This window comes from Temnothorax nylanderi, unplaced genomic scaffold, assembly GCF_030848795.1.
Source record: "Temnothorax nylanderi isolate EJ_2023f unplaced genomic scaffold, tnyl_v1.0 TNYL_tig0224_pilon, whole genome shotgun sequence".
Taxonomy (NCBI): Eukaryota; Metazoa; Arthropoda; class Insecta; order Hymenoptera; family Formicidae; genus Temnothorax; species Temnothorax nylanderi.
In genome coordinates this window covers 271,027-288,588 of record NW_027249286.1, presented here as the reverse complement: position 1 = coordinate 288,588, position 17,562 = coordinate 271,027, and the positions used below count along the sequence as shown (strand labels likewise).

At 38.2% G+C, this 17,562-nt stretch overlaps 1 protein-coding gene across 1 annotated transcript in view; it reads right to left on the bottom strand.

Moving 5' to 3' along the window:
* The window catches only part of LOC139779410 (glycosyltransferase 25 family member), a 109,239-nt gene that overhangs the window by 18,373 nt on the left and 73,304 nt on the right, over positions 1–17,562 (bottom strand). The window contains exons 3-5 of the mRNA XM_071717758.1: positions 2,172–2,514; positions 588–707; positions 175–364 (exon numbers count right to left, since the gene is read on the bottom strand). Coding sequence (XP_071573859.1) covers positions 175–364; positions 588–707; positions 2,172–2,514 — 653 coding nt within the window. The remainder of the gene's footprint in view (positions 1–174; positions 365–587; positions 708–2,171; positions 2,515–17,562) is intronic.

Genomic DNA, 17,562 nt, shown 5'->3' with positions numbered 1-17,562 from the left:
GAAAGTAGACAAATACAAAAAAGAGAGAATATATTGTATCGTAAAGTTGTCCTCAATCTATAGTTTTTAAAATAATCTCTATTTATGATATGTAACTCGAGGCATTGATATGAATCTCGGATTTCTACGTTTATAAGAAATAAATATATTTATTTATCGTCGCGTATAACTTACCTACCGTCCACGGCGTCAATAATTTCTGCTCGAATGCCAAGTTCCTCGAAGAGCCTCTGCATCCTTTTACGTCTCTCCGGTCTCCTTAACAGATTTATCATGTAGATGTGATCCAGACCTAGGGTATCCTTCTCTGGATACATCACGAATTCCTTCAAATCATCTGACAACGGCAAATAGTCGCTAAATGCTGTATAAAACGCAATTGTGCTACATCAATCAACATCGTCAACGCGACAATATTGTATATCTGATTGGATATTATGTACACAAACGGAAAATACAAATAAAATGTGGTATTTATTACGAAAAATAAGATCAATTTCCATTTATTTATATTTTGTTCTGCTCGTTTATCATTTATTTATTTAATTTATTTATATTATGCTCTTGTCTCACAAAAGCAAACTTACACAACATTTCCACCTTAGTATTAGTCAACCGTTGCATATCTTCTGCGATAGTCTCATCATTCTCTAAAGGCACCATGACAAAACCGTAGACGTCGTCATTACACACGAACAATGGCACATCTACAACACAAACACAATATTCTGTATATGTTTAGAGTAAAATCCAGTAAGCAACTTGATAGCAGTCTGTTGGTAGATTGGTAATAACAGATTTAATCAGACATGTCAGCAGATTGACATCAACTGCATCCGCATTCAGCTTATGTTCCGCCAGCAAAGTCTGCTGACATAATCAGACAGCAGATTAGCAGCAGAAACCGCGCAGACAAAGCCTACTGACAGGCAATGTGAGCAGATTGGTAGCAAAAACCGCACAGGGACCGTATTCTTGAGCCTGTCCTAATGATTTTCGTATGCGATTTTCTATTTGAAAAGCATTGAATTTCGCATGCGAGTTTCATGAAAACGATTCGAGAATAGGGCTCCAGAGCCTAAACGGTTTCAGCAGGATCTGCTCGATTTCTGCCGCCAATCTGCTGTCTGATTATGTTAGCAGATTCTATTACACTGTACAACAAAAAATCACTTTTTTCGGGCACAAGAACGAACCTTGCGGCATTCGATAGTTTTTTAGACGCAGAAAATGATCCCGTTTGCCAAATTGCTCTATTACGTCACAATTTTGAGATATTTGCAGTTAAAATTGCAAAAATGAGCTATTTTAGTGTATTTTGGCATATTATAACTATGATATGTGACGTATCGGAGAAGTTTAATTGCAATCAAAATTAAGTATGTTGTTAGAACTTTCAGCCCTTAAAAGGAATTTTTTGTGTCGCTTATGGTTAAAAAGATATTGATGATTAACGTAGAATCTATTGCGTCAAAGTTGCGACTTCTCCGATTGTGACGTGATAGAGCAAAGTTATACTTCTGTTGACGTTCTGCTGACATCATGTGATTATATCAGAACCGAGATCAAATCTGTAGTCTATCTGCCGACAGTAGCAGATACTTGGCAAGATCTGCTTTCGATAGACTTTGCTGTTTGGGAAGCTTTTTACAAAAAATATTAATTTCGACAACAATTAGCAAACGAATGCAATAACAACGACTTTATGACGTTTCTACTTTCGATTTGAGTCCTTATCAAGTAATCTGATAATAAAAAACTATTCTACCTGGCAACTTGAACATCTGGTGTTTATGAAAATTTTAACAGAAATAATCATAGTTATGAAGATGTACAAAGTCGATGGTAACGGGGACCGCTCTTGCTGATGTGTGTGACGACTGTAATGCGCTACTCTCGTTATTAATGTGCAGAAAGATTATCAAATAATAAAAAATATCGCGGAGCAACGATCTGTGCGTGTTCATAACGAAGTTAGGAGATGTAAGCTTTTTACAGTCAAAATTAAATCTAATTTTTTCACAGAATTAAAAGTTAAGTCAAAGTGCGAGGGCAGAGGCCAATAATTTTAAAGAATCGGCACTTGATCGGTACTAATCTCACGCTATTATTCGTAATTCATAATTTTAAATGTGACAACTTATACAGACTTTTTTACTTAAAGTCCTTACCTGATTTATTTGCTCCTATGGCAAAAGTTATGATATCATCCACCGGTCCGTCGTAACTGGTCAGTTTTTCAGCCTTATAAGTAAGACGATCGGAGTAACGTCTTCTCAGATCTATGAAAACTGCGCTATGGATCATGGGTACATCGTGACATCCAATTTTCTCGCGAAATAGAATCGGCTCGTATAGCTCCGTCCGCAAGTAATAATGCTCCGCCGTCATTCCGGCCCAAAAATTGCTGTACATGCCGTCCGATCTTAGTAAAGGCGCAACGACGGTATGTCCCTTATGTACCAAATTGCGAATGGTGCTCGGATTCGTCAAAAAAACATCGGCATCCAGCATCTGCAAGAAATTCTTTTTTCTCAAGTACTTAATCTTTAAACGCCCGTAGATCTATGGGCGATCGCAAAAATAACGTACGGAAGAACGGTTTTGTCGAAATATCTAAACAGTACCTACCGACCAAAAGTTTGGACGCACCGGGAGTAAATGCAAAAAGTTGAGATTAACTGACAAAATAAATGATTATATCATTGCTTTAAACAAGTTTCTAAGTTGAGAAAAAATAGGAGAAACTAAAAAATCTTCGCAATATGATATAGTTCCCTTAACCATCGGATTTGAGTCCCATTGAATTATTACGGAATGAACTAGACTGACGCATAAGAGAGTTAATAAAAAAAAGAAGTTTCTCGAGGCACTACAAACGGTTTGGAAGGATATTTCAGGTGAAACACTCTTGAAACTTCTTAATAGAATGACAAAAATTTGCACAGCTATGGAAGCTAGATACTCTAGATAGCCTCCAGGAAAGCTCGTGGAGGCTATACAGACGAAAAGAGGCTTTAGCTCTGTAAGCTAAAGTAGATTGTAGAAAGCAAAAGTTATGATATTTTTTGTTTTCTTTTATTGATATTAATACCAAATTATATTTTTTTATTTTAAATCGTTTTTGTCAAAGAAACAATATCATAACCATTTATTTTGACAATTAATCTTGATTTTTTGCATTTACTTCCAGTGCGTCCAAATTTTTGGCCGGTACTGTAGCTATATATATATATATATATATATATATATATATATATATATATATATATATATATATATAATAGATAATCTAAAAATAATTTTGTTGGGCCATCAAACTTCTGGTATCAAAGTAATTATGTAGGACGCTTAAGCATGATGACAATGATACAAAAAGTTTTGACATTCTAGCAACCAATTTGAGTGTCCTATATAAATTATTTCAATGAGAGATAATTATTTTCAGATCTATAAATCTTTCTAGCTAATTTTTTAGATACTTTAGCAAAATCGTTCTTTTCCATATGCGATTCTTTACTGGCGCATACCATTACGTGCCGTAATTACTTTCTTATTTAAATCTTTTTGCTTCCTCATAGAGGAAGCTTTGTTTTCGTAAAAAAATTTTTTTTAGTTGCCGCTACCAATGTGTTCAGAATGTTCTAAAACGTCGAAAAATAGCAATTTTAAAAAATGTCCGTATGTGTGTATGTGTGTATGTGTGTGCCTACCGAAATTTCTATAACTCAAGAACTGATTAACCAAATCTTAAAGAATCATATATGAAATAGGGGTAGAAAAGACTGAAGAATATAATAGAATTAGAAAAATTGCCAATATTATAAAATTTTAACCCTTAAAGACTATACCTCAAGTCTCAACCGCTTGAAACTTTTTAAAAATTGATGTTTTTGGACAATTTAGTATTAATTATTATTGGCAACTTTTCTAATTCTGTTATATTCTTCAGTCTTTTCTATCCCTATTTCATATATAATTCTTTAAAATTTGGTTGATTAGACTTTATAAGGCTTCCATGTATGTACGGATTCTCCGAAATTTCAAATGTCTGTAACTCAAATACTGATTAACCAAATTTTAAAGAATTATATATGAAATAGAAGTAGAAAAGATCTAAAAATATAATAAAATTAGGAAAATTGCGCCAAAGCATTTTTATTGGAGTGAATTTTTATATTAATTTAACAGAAGGTATTATTTTTTAATTTTTTATAGTATTAACTTTAATTTATATAATTTTAATTTTTATATATTTAAAAATTATTTTAAAATAGAAATAAAAAACTAATGTACAAATAAAAAAATGGAACAAAATGGAAAAATTAAGAAATATCCGCAATTAGTAGGGATCATTTTAGTAAAAACATTAATTATTTAATTGATTTTTGTAATAGTATAACAGATATTAGAGTATAACAGATATTAGTTGCAATAAAGCTTATCACAATAAAAAAAAAGTGTACAAGTAGAAATTTGCACATTGCTTCCTCATAGTTTTTAAGTGTGCAATTAGAAACTTGCACATTGCTTCCTCATAGTTTTTAAGTGGGCAAGTAGAAACTTGCACATTGCTTCCTCATAGTTTTTAAGTGTGCAAATTATAAATTTGAACATTACTTCCTCACAATTTTCAAGTATGCACATTATAAATTTGCACGTTGCTTATTAATCAACATTTTATTTCACTCATAAAGCTTCCTCTATGAGGAAGCCAAATTAATAAATATCTACTAATAATCATGCATAAAAAATAGGTTTCCTCGTAAGAGGAAGCTTTATGAGCGAAATAAAATGTTGATTAAGCAACGTGCAAATTTACAATTTGCATACTTGAAAATTGTGAGGAAGCAATGTGCAAGTTTCTACTTGCACACTTTTTAAAGTATTAACATTCTTGGAACTTCTAGATGATTCATCAACAATAATGTCTCTTATGGTATCATATCCTTAATATAATATTAGATCTTTTTATTTCGCTGTCTATGTTGCAATTTCAGACAAAATAGTTTCTAAATTATTCCCCAAAATCGTTCGACTTATATGTAGCTCGTTCTTCGCAAATAGTGAATTATTATCCTCTTCTCTAGAAATTTTAAATTTTTCTTTCGAAATCAAGTAAGTCTTTATTTTTTATATCAGGACATCTATTACTTGGTTATAATTATTTTAACAAAAATCGCCTTGCTTATTAAGCAAAATCCGTCTCAGCTAGCTGAGGCTCAGTTCTTGTCAGTTGCTCGTAGCGAACGAACCTTTTAATTCACTGTCAACTAAATGTATTACTATACTGATTGTGAGTGCTTTGCATTTAATAACACAAATCAACACAATCGTTCAGTTTTTGTTTATTCATTGAGGGCCGGTTGTTCCAACCTGTTGGTAAACTAACTAATAGGTAAATCATATATGTGTCTTTGTTTTTCCTTCAAATTAAACAAAGATAAGTATATGATTGAACTATTAGTTAGTTTACCAATAGGTTGGAACAACCGGCCTTGAATGAATAAGTATTATGTCGACTTGTGCCACTAAATGCATCCACTAGTCTCGCTTGTCCTGTATCGTCACCTGAATAAATTTATTCAAGCTTAAGCTTAATCAAGAGACAATTTTCTATCCTTCTCGATACTTTAAGATATCACGGTGAGTCTGGCTCGTAACTAATATTCAAACAATTTCGTAAAAGTATAAAGTTGTGAATTAAAATATATTTTAAATTATTTAAAGATAAATTTTCAGCTTTTAGATTTTAAACTATTTAAATACATTTATTTTAAATTGTTTAAATAAATTTGTAACTGTGTAGGAGAAATCTTGAATTTACAGTCAAAAATAAAACTCCGCAATAACTAACGCTAACGAAAAAGAATATATAAGATATAAGCAGATGTAAGTGCAATACATAAAAAGGAAAAGCAACGGGAAAAACAACGAGAATCCCTAACTTTCATGTATACGTACCGCGCGTATTATAGTATGCGTCAAACGCGTGCGTAACTTATAATAGGGTTTTCATGCGCACGTTAAATTGATAGTACGTTGTATTAGTAGCACAAATGTGACAGCTCAGTTTTAATTATAAGCGCACATATATAAATTGTTAGTTTATGTTTTAAACGCAGAGTTAAAATTATTGGGATCTGACATTCGTCGCCATGACATCTGGTGGTCGAAAGTGAAAGCACTGGACTCTTACAGATCTCGTGGCATTGTACAGGCTTGACGTGCGGTCGTACTGGCTTTGCGTTACTGGCTTTGTATTTTTATTAATGTGGAATTTTCTCCGCGTTGTAAATCTACGAGCAGAATTAAGTGTTCAGTTCGCGGTTGTAAAAGTAAGGTTGATCGTAATTTAAATGTTCGATTTCATCTCTCGAAAATTTAATTTGGCAGTTGGATTTTTGATATTTTTTATTTTATTTCACATAATGAGTAATAGCAAGTAGTTTATTAAAATGTTAAACACATACCTATATCATCTTATATCAACTTTTAAAATAAACTTTATCACATTAACACGTTAACATTAATATAAACGTTAATATAAATATATACTCATTCTTTTAACTTTTTCTATATCTTTTATAATCCTATATCTAATGACTTTCTATATCTTATAACTTTTAACCCTTTTCTATTTCTGAAAACTTTTGTATGTAATCTTTTATATAATTTTGTAATCATTTCTATATCTTATTTATAACTTTTAACTCTTTTATAATCCTATGACTCAATGTTTTTACTAGCATCTTTTATTGAACTTTCAGTTATTAAACAGATTTCATGCAACATAATGCCATAGTATACTTTTTTTAATTCTTTTAACATTGTGGTAAGAAATATTTCATTTCGATTCACCCTTAGAATAAATAAATTTTTATCAAAAGTAGAATATATCACAAACGAAGTTGACTTTAAATTGAGCACTGCCATTCCTAATTGCACCTGTCCATAATATCGATGTTTTTCTTTCAAATAAATTTTTTTTAGGGGGGGAAAGTTTAATTAAAGATAAAGAAAATATTTATTTGAAAGAAAAACATCGATATTATGGACAGGTGCAATTAGGAATGGCAGTGCTCAATTTAAAGTCAACTTTGTTTGTGATATATTCTACTTTTGATAAAAATTTATTTGTTCTAAGGGTGAATCGAAATGAAATATTTCTTACCACAATGTTAAAAGAATTAAAAAAGTATACTATGGCATTATGTTGCATAAAATCTGTGAACTGAAAGTTCAATAAAAGATGCTAGTGAAAACATTGAGTCATAGGATTATAAAAGAGTTAAAAGTTATAAATAAGATATAGAAATGATTACAAAATTATATAAAAGATTACATACAAAAGTTTTCAGAAATAGAAAAGGGTTAAAAGTTATAAGATATAGAAAGTCATTAGATATAGGAAGTCATTAGATATAGGATTATAAAAGATATAGAAAAAGTTAAAAGAATGAGTATTGTGACGTTGCAGTTTCGCTGCATCGTGGCAGCGCCCCGCCGCCGTCACAAGGCGCGGGTTTTCAATAATTATCCGTTTCGCACCCGAGGACGGTTCACAGAGTCAGAGCGAGAGATCTCCAGGGGCATAATTATAATTGCGTTTCCGTATTTTGATCCTTTTTTTTGTTATTTTGTATTGATACGTGGCGCCTCACCGAGCTGAGACTGGAGTTCCTGAGGAGATGCAGCGGATCGTAAAATGCGGATTGAGTCGACCAAGAGGAATCGAGCCAGGATATCGATCGACGCGAGCGGACCGCGGCGAGACTCGCAGGCCGGCGGGCGCACGGGATCGCGGAAGGACACGCGCGTGGCGCATGATACGGCGAAGGACGGACCCGTAGAGGCAGGGCCCCGGGATCCCGGGGCGGAATAAACTTCGCCTACCCTCCTCACCTGCAAAAAGGACTCCGGGGTGGATGGCCACCACTCCCGGACCGAAACCAAAAACACGGGGACGTTAGCGTCTCGTCCGCTACCAGGAAGGATCCCGGCGAAATCGTCATACGCGCGAGGAAATCTTAAGCGCCCTGCGGGAGCCGGAATTGTCGGCCCTGCGCAAGGATACGTCGCGAGCTTGCGGGCTCGCCCCTAATTGGTCCGCGCGTTACCCTTATTCTACATAGAAGTCGTAGTCGTGAGTTGTAAGAAATTGACCAATCACAGATTGAATATTCTCTTCAACTTCGAATGTGATTGGTCAATTTCTTACAACTCACGACTACGACTTCTATGTAGAATAACCTTTAACGTCGAGCGGCTGCGTACGCCCGGGGTGGGGCGCGCAATCGATTCCGCCATCGAGCGAAATTTCGGGAGCACTCCTGGATCGTCCTCGACAGCCGAAACACGCGTGAAATAGTCTGTCACGAATACGCCATTTCTCGCGCCCTTCGCGTTCGCGACCGCGTGTCTCGTGGTGCGTAGTATTTCGCCCGGTCGAATCTTAGACTCCGCACGCGATATTAATTGCATCAGACGGTTATTCGCGTTGGTTTGATTGCGTACTTGCGATTCGCGTCCGGACACTTATAGATTATCCTCGCGATATCGGCTGCGTGGAGATATTATTCGCGTTAGGATGTTGTTTGTCTTAAGATACCATTCGCGTCGACCTAAAATGGCGTCTCGTTATTACTCGCGATAATTCCGTAATTTTCTCGCGTTAATTCGAGTATTTCGCGTGATGCCGAGTGTCTCGGTGCATCATTTTTCGCGTTGGACGATCGCTGACGATCGCGGGTGTTGCGTTCGATCAGAATCACTTGCGTTAACCTCAGTTTCCTGCGTTAGGATAAATCGGTAATTTCGCGTTAGTTATAGTATTGCTTGCGGTAATTCCGCATATTTCCTCGCGTTAGAATCGTGTTTCGCGTTACGTCGAGCGCCTCGGCGCCTTATTCTTCGCGTTAGGATATCCTCGGCGATATCACACCTTGCGTTCGTTCCCTCTTGCGTTGGGACGTTACTCGCGTTACGTTCGTTCTCTGCGTTAGTTTAAGATTATTCCCTGCGTTAGATTAAGATTATTACTTGCGTTAGATTAAGATTGTTTGGTGACAGAATCCCTGCACGGGTTTGGACCTTGCGTTCACGCGCTCCGAGCGTGGCGCACTATCATTTCGCGGCATTTCACGCTATTATTTCGCGTTCATCCCAGTTATGTCGTATTCGGTCGTAACTTTCGCCGATGTCCTACATTATTCGTCAGTTTAATACTCTTATTATTACCGGCGTAGTTTATACGACTTTGACGATCTTGTGAGTTTGAATTTCTCCGGATATTATTTTGCTGAATAACGACGCCTTCCGCGCGTTTACAAACTTTTCTTCATTCTCCGTGTTTTCTGGCGTCTGCGTTACTATCGCTTTGTTATTTGAAAATTGACGCCCGCGTTATCAACCGCGCCAGCATTTTTCTTATTAGTGAACGCCATCATGGCCCTTGTTCTATTACATAATAAATGTTGCTCTTTATTTGTTAATGACTGAGTTAATAATTCACACGTCACCCCGCCAAGTACCGCGCTGCCCTCCATCAACCCCGCCCTGCTATTAGGTCGAGCTAGCCATTCCCTCGCACACCGACTTATTTTGTTTTGCGTCTCGTTTTTGGTTTCTCGCGATTTCGTGGACGCGAATTTACGCGTCTGGCGCCCAACATTAGAATCGTTTCGTGGAGTTTCGGAGGTGCGAGAGAATCACCGGAGAGGCCTACCATCCCGCTCTCCTTTCCCCTTTTGATCCGGCACACGCCCCGGACCGCTCCGGGAGTGAAAAAGTCGTGACAGTATATATTTATATTAATGTTAACATGTTAATGTGATAAAGTTTATTTTAAAAGTTGATATAAGATGATATATGTGTTTAACATTTTAATAAACTACTTGCTATTACTCATTATGTGAAATAAAATTAAAAATATCAAAAATTCAACTGCCAAATTAAATTTTCGAGAGGTAAAATCGAACATTTAAATTACGATCAACCTTACTTTTACAACCGCGAACTGAACACTTAATTCTGCTCGTAGATTTACAACGCGGACAAAATTCCATATTAATAAAAATACAAAGCCAGTAACGCAAAGCCAGTACGACCGCACGTCAAGCCTGTACAATGCCACGAGATCTGTAAGAGTCCAGTGCTTTCACTTTCGACCACCAGATGTCATGGCGACGAATGTCAGATCCCAATATACAGATTAACCTAATACTTATCTACGATTGGTGGGGACAAAAATTACTAGCATGAGACTGTCCCTTCTATATATATTCTTATGTTTCCAAACCTTGCCAGCTTCTGCCTTCTTCTTGCAAAGCACTTACCTGTCCTTCCGTTTTGTTCGTGCAACAGCCACCTTTTGTATTTCTTTTATCGTAATAAATCAGTGGAAAAAGATATCCTTGGTTATTCTGCGCCATCAGGTTATGGGCCCAGTAGTGCGATTCTGTAACTCGTTATGCGTCGTTATGTGCTCATAACGACAGTTGCGCAGCTTTTTTCCCATATAGTATACGTGCGCAACGACAACATAACGATACCGACACTGTCGTTAAGATGAGTTATAGAATAGGGGTACAGAAGACGTATCGCGATAAATCGACAAAGGTTTGAGATCGAGTAGCGAGTAAAAGAAAGTGTTTCGAGGCTCGCGAAAGAGGAAAGTTTTTGCACGGTAACCCAACCGCACAAAAATCCGCACGAAAAATGTCGAGTTCGTCGGCGTTAGGCTTGCCAGCGGTTGAGAAGCTAAAAGGCCGGGAAAACTATCCAACGTGGAAGATAGCTATGGAGGCCTACCTGCAATATGAAGATCTGTGGGACTGTGTCATCGGATCGGAAGATCAACCCCCCGACAACAAGAAGGTTATTAAGGCAAGATCACGAATATTATTATCAATCGATCCGATTAATTGTGTTCATATTCAAAATACGACGACAGCAAAGGTTGCTTGGGAAAGATTGCGAGTGGCGTTTGAGGATTCAGGCCTCACACGAAGAGTTATGGAGGATTTACACTGCGTCCGATGTTCGACGTACGACGATCCGACATCCAATAGGAAATTTTTGTCTCTAATAATAAATTCTGTTATTGGATGTCGGATCGTCGTACGTCGAACATCGGACGCAATGTGAATCCTCCATTAACCTCTTAAAAACTCTTGTTTACACACAGCTCAAAAATTGCAAATCCGTCGAGGAATATGTGAACATTATTAGTATCCACAGCGCATCAACTCAATGGACTCAACATGCCGGTGCCGAACGATTAGATCGGAGTGCTGCTATTGGCGGGTTTACCAGACGAATAAAAAACCCATGATAATGGGCTTAGAGAGTTCGGGACAGGCAATCACCGCGGATTACGTTAAGACAAAATTGCTACAAGAAGTGAAGGACACCGGGAACGCAAGTAAGGACAGCGCATTCTTTTCTAAAGGAAAGAAAAATAAGAAGATTCAAAAATGCTTCAAATGCCACCAAAAAGGGCATTATGCTAATAAGTGTCCGGAAAACAAAACGGAGAATATTGATTCTACGAAGAAACAATCGGAGGAATCCAAGAGCAAGGAGAAAACATTCGCAGTCTATCTCACATCTCAAGGAATTTCAAAAAGCGCATGGTACGTAGATTCGTGTGCTTCGACGCACATCACATCTGAACGCAACAATCTCGAAACAATTTCCACGTACAATGGAGGGAGCATCTCAGCGGCTAACCGAAGCAGCATACAGATTGCTTGTAAGCAGCATTACAGATTGCTTGTAAGCTGAAGCAATCGGCGACGCCAAAATACAATTGCTAACAGATGCAGGAGTTGAGAGGATCACGGCGAAGGATGTAATCCATGTACCGGACAGCGCAGTTAACCTGCTATTGGTGAGTAAAATGGTAGAAAAAGGGTTATCTATTCATTTTACGCCGCAGGGCAGCTGTATTGAGGATGAGAAGGGAAAACAAATGGCGACCATGGTTAAACCTAACGAAAGAGGTATATTTAAACTCAAAACGCCTACGGAGAGAATTTATTTTACTGCAAGGGAACACACAGCCGAATTGTGGCACCGAACGCTCGGACACATCAACGACCGGAGCGCCAAGGTACTTAGCGAAGGAATGGCTCGAGGAATACCGATCAAACATTTTGATAAAACGCAGTGCATAGCTTGCATCAAAGGCAAGCACCATCGTACTCCATTTCCGAAGGAAGGAAAAAGGGCAACTGAGAAGCTGGAGCTGATACACTCCGACTTATGCGGACCCATGGAGACACCATCGCTAGCCGGGTCGAGGTACATTCTAACCTTAATCGACGATTTTACTCGAAAGGTCTTTGTGTTTTTTTTTTAAAGCAGAAAAACGAGGTGCCGGAAGTCTTTGCAGAATTCAGGGCGAAAATCGAAAGACAGACATCCTGAGGACCGACAACGAAAGAGAGTACGTGAACAAGACGATGGAACAGAGTCTTAAACGTTTGGGCATCAGACATCAATTAACGATTCCTCATACACCTGAACAAAACGGGGTCGCAGAGCGACTAAATCGCACAATTGTCGAGAAGGCGAAATCCATGTTGTTTGGAGCGGAGCTACCCAAGACCTACTGGGCGGAAGCTGTCTCAACAGCTGTATATCTAATTAATAGGTCACCCACAAAAGCAGTCAGCGGAAAAAGGAAGCGTGGACTGGATGCAAACCGGACTTAAGTCACTTGCGATCATTTGGCTGTAAGGCGTACGTACACGTGCCAAAAGCGAATCGAAAGAAGTAGGACGCCAAAGCCGAAGAGAAGATTTTTGTTGGTTACTGCCAAGAATCGAAGGGCTATAGACTGCTTGACCCGAAAACCCATGAAGTAGTGCGTAGCAGAGACGTCATCTTCCTTGAAGAATCAAAACTGCGAGAGGAAGAAACTTTGGAAGCCCCTCTACAAGTATTCGAAGAAAATGAACAGGCCGAAGGGGAAGCTGAAGGAGAAGCTGAAGACAACGTGTTCAGTCTACAAAATTCACGAGCGGACAAGGCCGAAAATACTACTACGGAAGAAAGTGACTCAGAATACAAACCAGACTTTACTGAAGAAAGCGAAGAGTGTTTGGACTCTAAGGCCAGCACAGCAACTCCAAGGAGATCGGCAAGAGCCCCAAAACCAGTCGTTCGCTTATTTATTAAAAAATTTTTAATAAATTTTTATATTTTTCTCTTAAAAAACAATTATTAAAATGTATCCTATCATTTTTCAGGATTAGATGTACGTATATGTATTGAAAATGCAGTGTAACGGATTAACCCCGGGGGGGTGGCGGTTCAACCCCGGCATTTTTGAGATTTCAATTTTTGCACCGTTGTCGTTTTTGCTCTATACCGGTTAAACAAAGCGACGTAGATAAAAATTTCCTGTATAAATTTTGTAGCTAAAGGTTCACTCTTTACAGTGGTATACCACATTTAACTACAATTATTTATTTTGTTGTTAAAAATCGGCACCGAAAAAAAACTAACGGTCTAGCCCCGGTCTCTCCTATATATTTAAAATTTTACATGATTCACGCATTTTTATTTCTTATAATCGAATTTCACTTTAAAGTGAGCGCCTACAAAACGGGTCGCCTCCTGATTGATTCAACCGCCAAACTTGCCGCCATTATGCGCAATGCTTCACCTGTCTATTTACACCATGAGAAGACCCAAATCAGAAGCTGTCGAAGGAGCAGTGTCCATCCTCAGACGCGGAGTGAGAAGAGATGAGGAAGGTACCCTACCAAGAGGCTATAGACAGCCTAATATATGCGAGTCAAGGGACGCGACCGGACATCTCGCATGTCGTAAATATGGTGAGTCGATTTTCCAATGACCCAGGGAGAGCTCACTGGAACGCTGTTAAGCGCATATTCCGTTATCTACGAGGAACCACGGATACAAGATTGCAGTTCAGCAGGGACGGAAATCACACCATCGAAGGCTACGGAGATGCTGATTGGGCCAACGAGATCGATGGGAGACGCTCAGTTACGGGCAGTATATTTATATTTCAGGGAGGACCTGTTTTTCACACACATGGCAGAGCAAAAAGCAGGGAACGACGGTTTTATCCACGACCGAGGCCGAATATATGGTCTTGTCATCTACATGTCAGGAGGCGCTGTGGCTTGAATCTCTGGCCCGAGAGATTGATCCAAGTTCAGTGGAGTCTGGCATAACCTTGTACTGCGACAATCGAGGAGCAGTGGAGTTAGCTAAAACTGCAGGTTACCGACCACGCAGCAAACATATTGACGTGAGACATCATTTCATCCGAGAGCACATCGACAGGAATGATGTCAACCTAAAATACATCCCGACGGAAGAAATGATCGCAGACGGGCTGACCAAGGCATTATTCCGCCCCAAACTAGAGACGTGTAAGAAAAATATGGGACTAATAGAATTAAGAAAACTACCAAAGTAATAAACTCTGGTTTAAGTGGGGGTGTTAGTTTATGTTTTAAACGCAGAGTTAAAATTATATACAGATTAACCTAATACTTATCTACGATTGGTGGGGACAAAAATTACTAGCATGAGACTGTCCCTTCTATATGTATTGTTGCGATTATCTGGGAACGCACGGTTGCGAGAGATAGGGTAGCACAGAGAAATCACACCGTTATGTATGAAAGTCGCGTTTATTCTGGTGACGATATACACTCGCACGCCGGTAGTTCGTGTCCGCGACAGAATTCGGAGCAGGGGCACAGGTAATAAGAGAGGGGTGGTTTGGCCTATCCCGGCCCGCCTCGTGCCGACCTCGTGTCAGCATTCCTATCGGGAAAGTTCGAGATGCGCGAAAACTAATCGTCCTCAACACTCCCGCCGTTTGAGCGCTTCGTTAACCCTATACCTAATGCGAGAGTTTTAAAACGATCCTTCGGCAGAGGTTTCGTGAAAATGTCCGCTCGCTGAAGAGCGGTCGGTATGTAGTTCACATGGGGTTCAGAATCATGAACTTTTTCTCGAATATAATGATGTCGGATGTCAATGTGCTTAGTTCGTTGATGAAACTCGGGATTTTTTGCTAATCGGATCGTGCTTTGATTATCGACAAAAAGAGTGGTGGCACCTCGACACTGACATGCTAGATCATTTAACAATCTTCGAAGCCATCGGCTTCTTTCGCAGCGGCTGCGGCTGCGACATACTCCGCTTCCGTTGTACTGCCCAAGGAGCACAAAAAGTCAAGATGATGTCATTGTGACGTCAAAATGATGGGAAAAAGTCAGAGTTTGATCACTGCACTATCATGAGTCCAAAATGACTGTACAGTGACTCGTCATAAAATCATTACATGACGATATTTTGACTTTCAGGGTTTTTATATTTATTTTTAAAAATATAATTTGTTCAATCATTAGTTTCACAAATTGTTCTGAAAAAGAATATATTTCAGTGAATTTCTTTAGAAGCATCGCTACAAACGGTTTTTTAAATTTCTGAGAGGAGATTGCCTGGCACTTAATTAAAAATTAAAATTATTATGTGTGTGTGTGTGTGTGTTGCGCGCGCGTGTGTGTGTGTAATATATACTGATTTCATTTTATGAAATCTTTATTCATCGAAAATTTTACTTACTTAAATTGATTAATACAGGCTGCAGACCAGCGACACGCGATATCCAATGAGCGTATAGCTTCGCCAAGAAAGCTCTATGTACAGCTCATTCTATGTATATCGCGTGTCGCGCGTCGCGTGTCGCGTGTCGCGTGTCGCGTGTCGGGTGACGGGTGTCGGTTTCTCGAGAAAGCTGTATATTCGCTCATTCTACATCACGTGTCGCTTTTGGTCTGTAGCCGGCATAAAAGTTGCTGCGCCGTGCTAGATAGACTAGCACGCGGTGCTTTCGTCGTTATTTCTAGGCTCGCACCATTTACCGGCTTGTACTCGCCTAAACGTGCTGCGACTAAAAATTGTAATATGTGGCATTGATAAGTGTTTATAGTCGAATATTCTACTAATATTGTTGTTAACAATATATAGTGACCATCATGACTGAGAAACATGTAAGTATTTACTGACGATGAGTATATATAATAACCATATTTTTAACCTGTGTTGTACAGGTTATGGAATCACAACAAATTTAACATTAGTTGCTTTCCATTTACACTCAAGTGATCTGAGTCACTCAGTTATGTGAGTATTTTATACTCAGGTAAGATATGTCATTTTGTATTTACCTGCTTATTTTGTTAACAAAGCTATCGCATAATAATACAGATCCATAGCCTCACTTTTAATGTTCGAGTCTATTAGATTCATTAAAGCACATGGTCTCGATTGTGGATAAAAACTCAGTTGAATCTCACTTGCCAGCATGCAAAAAGAACGTGCATTTAACTGAGTTATGACGTCACAAGTGAGAATTATCTGAGTTTTGATGTAAACGGAAAACAACTATTATCTCAACTTGTATATAAGAATCTCCTGCTAGTATTATATTGTATAAAAGAACAGTTGAACTGAAATACTTTTATTTTATTATTTTTTAAATAGAAATTAAAATCACTGAAACGGAAAATCCGACGTAATGCGAAGGTCATGGTATCTAAGAAAGTGCGTCAATACGAATTACGAGAACGGTGTGGACTGACAAATGCTAATAGATCTGAAACTGATTTGGAATTTGATACGGATGATGAAATTGATGAAGACAGAAATAGTTATAGTAAATCCGATACTTATCGGGGGATAGAGAAAGTGATGAGAACGCAGAAAATATTAATGCAACAATTCTGCAAGGTTCTCCAACCCAAATAATCGACGACAATAATGCGATAAGTGATGAGGAAAATACTGGAGATAGCCGTAGTAATTGCAGTGCTGACGCAAGTTCTGAACAAAATGATGATCGAGAGGAAATTGTAATTAATGAGAACTTGGAGAATTTACAGGATTCTTTCAGTAATAGTGACTCTGAGTATAATGTTTATGTTGGCAACGTTAATCCCAATAATATACCAGTTATTGGCACGTAGCGTGACAGAGATGTTTATATTTTAAGAACACTTAAAGCGTAGGCATTACGAGGCGTAAGTAGAAAAAAAATTAATGATTTGCTCTCTAGATTGCAACCTCTTTTCCCCATTTTACCCAAAAGTTATAAAACTCTTTTGAAAACTCCTCGAAAAGTTCCTTTGAAAGTAATTGGTACAGAAAAGATGTGGTATAAGGGTATTCAAGCTAACATACGCCAAAAATTATCTGATGCCTATATAATGGACAAAGGTGAAATAGTTATGGATGTAAACATTGATGGGCTAAATTTATATGACAGTACGGATGGCGAGTTTTGGCCGATTCTTGGGAGTTTTAGTGACGAGGCAGATCCGTTTATCATCGGTGTCTACTATGGCAATAAAAAACCGGAGGATATAAACGTGTTCTTAGAAGATTTTGTTGCGGAAACCTGTAAATGTTATATGATAGAAAACGCCAAAGGTTTTCAGGACTTTTACGCAAAACGAAATTTTGTTTCAGCTGTTGTCACTTCAAAGTCTTCGACGGTACAGCTAG